Here is a 2,992-nt window from a genome sequence, read left to right as displayed (position 1 = left end):
GGCCACATCTGAACCTGCCTGAGCCGCCCAGCCGCTGTGAGCAAGTCCATGAAGAGAGAAACCAGCTTCATCATTTGCCAAACACCCACAACGTCTGTGGGCCCTGCACGTCCGCCATGAATCCAAATCATAGTCGTGCACTTTGATACGTCATCTCCCTGCGTCTCTGGACACCCCCAGGGTGTGGACACAACTACCACCCCCATTTGACAAAAGGAGCCCGGCGCTGGGAATGGGGAAGCAGCCTGTCCGTGTCCTGGCCATGAAGCGTGTATTGTTTGCATTATGGCCTTTCCGGGTTTTGTCATTTATTATTAAGGAACAAGGTTTTATTTTCCCCCAACTCTGCCTAAGAAATGTCCATGCAGAACATCCCATGAGTTCTGATGCCTCGGCCAAGTCTCCCACAAGCCACATGCCTTGACCGAGTTCCTGCCTGTAATGATGCCACGGGCCACGGTACTCACCCACAGATCCCCTGGGGCACGGCACCGCCGCCGGCTGCCCGAACTTGGTCTGCGGCCACCAGATGCCAGCCTCAAATGCTCTGGGACATCCGTTGTAGATCACTGGGGTCACGGGGGGAACGAAGGCTGCTCAGCTGGGCACGGCCATGCCCACAAAGGTGCAGGGCTCTCCACGTCCTCTGCCCCCCCCCAGGAACCGGACCCCCACATCTTCCCCACATCAGTGTTAGAACGGGGGAGGGTAGGACCCAGGCTCTGACCCATGACCTCTAGGAGGGCCAGGTCAACAGAAGGCCAAGTGAACACCATCAGACCACCAGGCTGCGGATCGCTCCCCAAGCCCCAGGAGGTGTGTGGTACACACGCAGACACGAGCACGCACGCAGGAGCCCAGCCGTCCGTCCCTGCGGTGTGCCCTGAAGGGATCAAGGGGCAACTCAGACCTTCACAGCCAAGCGTGGTGACCTCAGCAAAAGGGTTGTCACAGCGGTTGCACTGGCGGCCAATGACGCCGGACTTGCAGACACACTGCCCAGTGTCCATGTCACAGGCCCGGCTGTGGGAACCGTGCGGGAAGCAGTCACACGGCAGGCACGCGTCCTGATCCGGGGGCCTGTAGTAATTCTCCTGCAAAAGCCAGAGCAGTACATGGGACTCCATCAAGGTCACGGCTGGGCTCCTGGGCCTCGCCCTGCCGCCCTCCACCCACATTTCCCCACGGGCGGCAGGTGCACTCTCCGGGAAAGCACCCCTCTAACTCCTTAGCTAATACTTGTGGCGGCCACCTGCATATCTGTCCTCAAAAATACTCTATTCAAATGGAGATCTATGTACCAGGATGGCCCTTGCAGTGTATTTTTTCATTGTGAGAAGCTGGAAGGCACCTGAAGGTCCACCACAGGGCAGGCAGGGTGATGGACAAGAGCGTGGGCTTCAGACTGCAAAGTCCCGGGTTTGTGCCCATCTCAGCCTTTTACTGGCCACACCGCCCTTGCCGGTGACTCAGGTGTCCCCTGCTGAAGAATGGGATGGGCTGTGACTTGGGCAGAGCCACAGCCAGTGTCCAGGCCCCCGTGTCAGGCAGGGACACGGAATTGTCCCCACAGGGGGTTCCAACCGCGTGTGTTTGAACGCCTGGGCACGAACACGTTAGCAGTCACCCTGGGAGGGCAGACGGGCGTCACTGTCACCTTTTAGATACCTTTCTGTATTTTTTGTAATTTCCGATGAGAAAAAATTCGAGGCCCGTTTTCCTCAAATCCCCTCCACGCCTCCCTCCCCCGCTGTTGCCCATGGATGCGCCAACACCAGCCGTGTGGCTCCGTGTGGCTTGGCCAGTCCTGATCTGCGCCAGCCGGTGTGGTTTTCCATGTAAGCGTTTCAGCAGACAACGTTCTGTTTCCGGAAGCACTGTGGCACACGCAGGACATTCCTGGTATTAAACCACCAGCAGCGTGGACGGTCCCCATGACGGCGATCTCCCTTCCGGGCCGGCAAGCCTATGGCTCGATGCATGTGTCCCTTGTCCAGCGAGACGGAGCCTTCCTCTGGGTTTCCAATGACCGGCAGCTCAACAGCCGAGCAGACACGATTCTGAAGGTCCGTGGCCTTTCCCACGATGCTGTGGGGCACGGTTTCCCGTGGCCTGGCCCAGGAGCACGGCGGCAAGTCTGACGCCGTGAGGAGGTGACTCTGTGCCACACAGAATGACAGATGCCCCCAGGTGGGGGGTGGGCAAAGCTTTTCGTCGTTTAGAAATTTAAACCATCATCGAGAGCCCGTCTGATAAAAGCCCAGGGAAACAGCCACAAAGGAGAAGAATGGTTGGAGGTGAGGATAAGCTAACCTCACCGAATTCGCNTGATAAAAGCCCAGGGAAACAGCCACAAAGGAGAAGAATGGTTGGAGGTGAGGATAAGCTAACCTCACCGAAATCGCTATTTCTTGTTACCAACTGGGTGTGCGGCTAAGGACCCAGTTCTCGGGGTCCAAACCAGTGTCCACACAAAGACCGGCCCGGGGCTACTCAGTGCCTCGGTGAGCAGCCATTTCCCCGGGCCCAGGACCTGAGCACGTGTGCGTGAATGTGTGCAGGTAGACATGGGGGGGGTACGTGTGTGTGCACGTGGGCATGCATGTGTGTGCACGTGGACGTGCGTACATACGTAGGTGTCTGTGCACGTGGGCGTGCACGCAGCCATCTCTGGGGGCTCAGGACCTGAGCGCACGTGTGTGTGCATGCGTGTGCACGTGGGCGTGCACGCGGCCATCCCTCAGCATGGCCACCTGAAGCGGGGATGGGGACGCAGCCGGTGTCTGTCCACGAGCCGGGCTCACCTTGCACTGGCACTGCCCGTTGGTCTTGTTACAGTCGGGATCAAAGCCTTTGCTGACGGCACAGTGGCAAGGTCCGCACACGGGGTTCCCCCACCAGCCTTTGGGGCACGGAAGGTCAATCCTGTCGGGGAAACAGGAGAGCAGAGGGAAGGTGTACATAACTGTCCTTGGAGCCAGAGAAAGACGTC

The 2,992-nt window shown here is 58.7% G+C and overlaps 1 protein-coding gene across 1 annotated transcript; it reads right to left on the bottom strand.

Annotated features, from left to right (window-relative positions):
• Positions 1-467: 467 nt before the first annotated feature.
• On the bottom strand, positions 468-2,963 carry LOC117799083 (cadherin EGF LAG seven-pass G-type receptor 1-like; the record flags this gene model as incomplete). The annotated part of the gene is made up of 3 exons (XM_034651538.1): positions 2,805-2,963; positions 911-1,094; positions 468-569 (listed from the first exon to the last, which is right to left on the bottom strand). Coding segments are annotated over exons 1-3 (445 nt in total), but the record flags the coding sequence as incomplete, so codon positions are not given.
• Positions 2,964-2,992: the final 29 nt, after the last annotated feature.

The sequence above is a fragment of the Ailuropoda melanoleuca genome, unplaced genomic scaffold, assembly GCF_002007445.2.
Source record: "Ailuropoda melanoleuca isolate Jingjing unplaced genomic scaffold, ASM200744v2 unplaced-scaffold42356, whole genome shotgun sequence".
NCBI lineage: Eukaryota > Metazoa > Chordata > Mammalia > Carnivora > Ursidae > Ailuropoda > Ailuropoda melanoleuca.
This window is presented reverse-complemented; position numbering and strand designations above follow the sequence as displayed.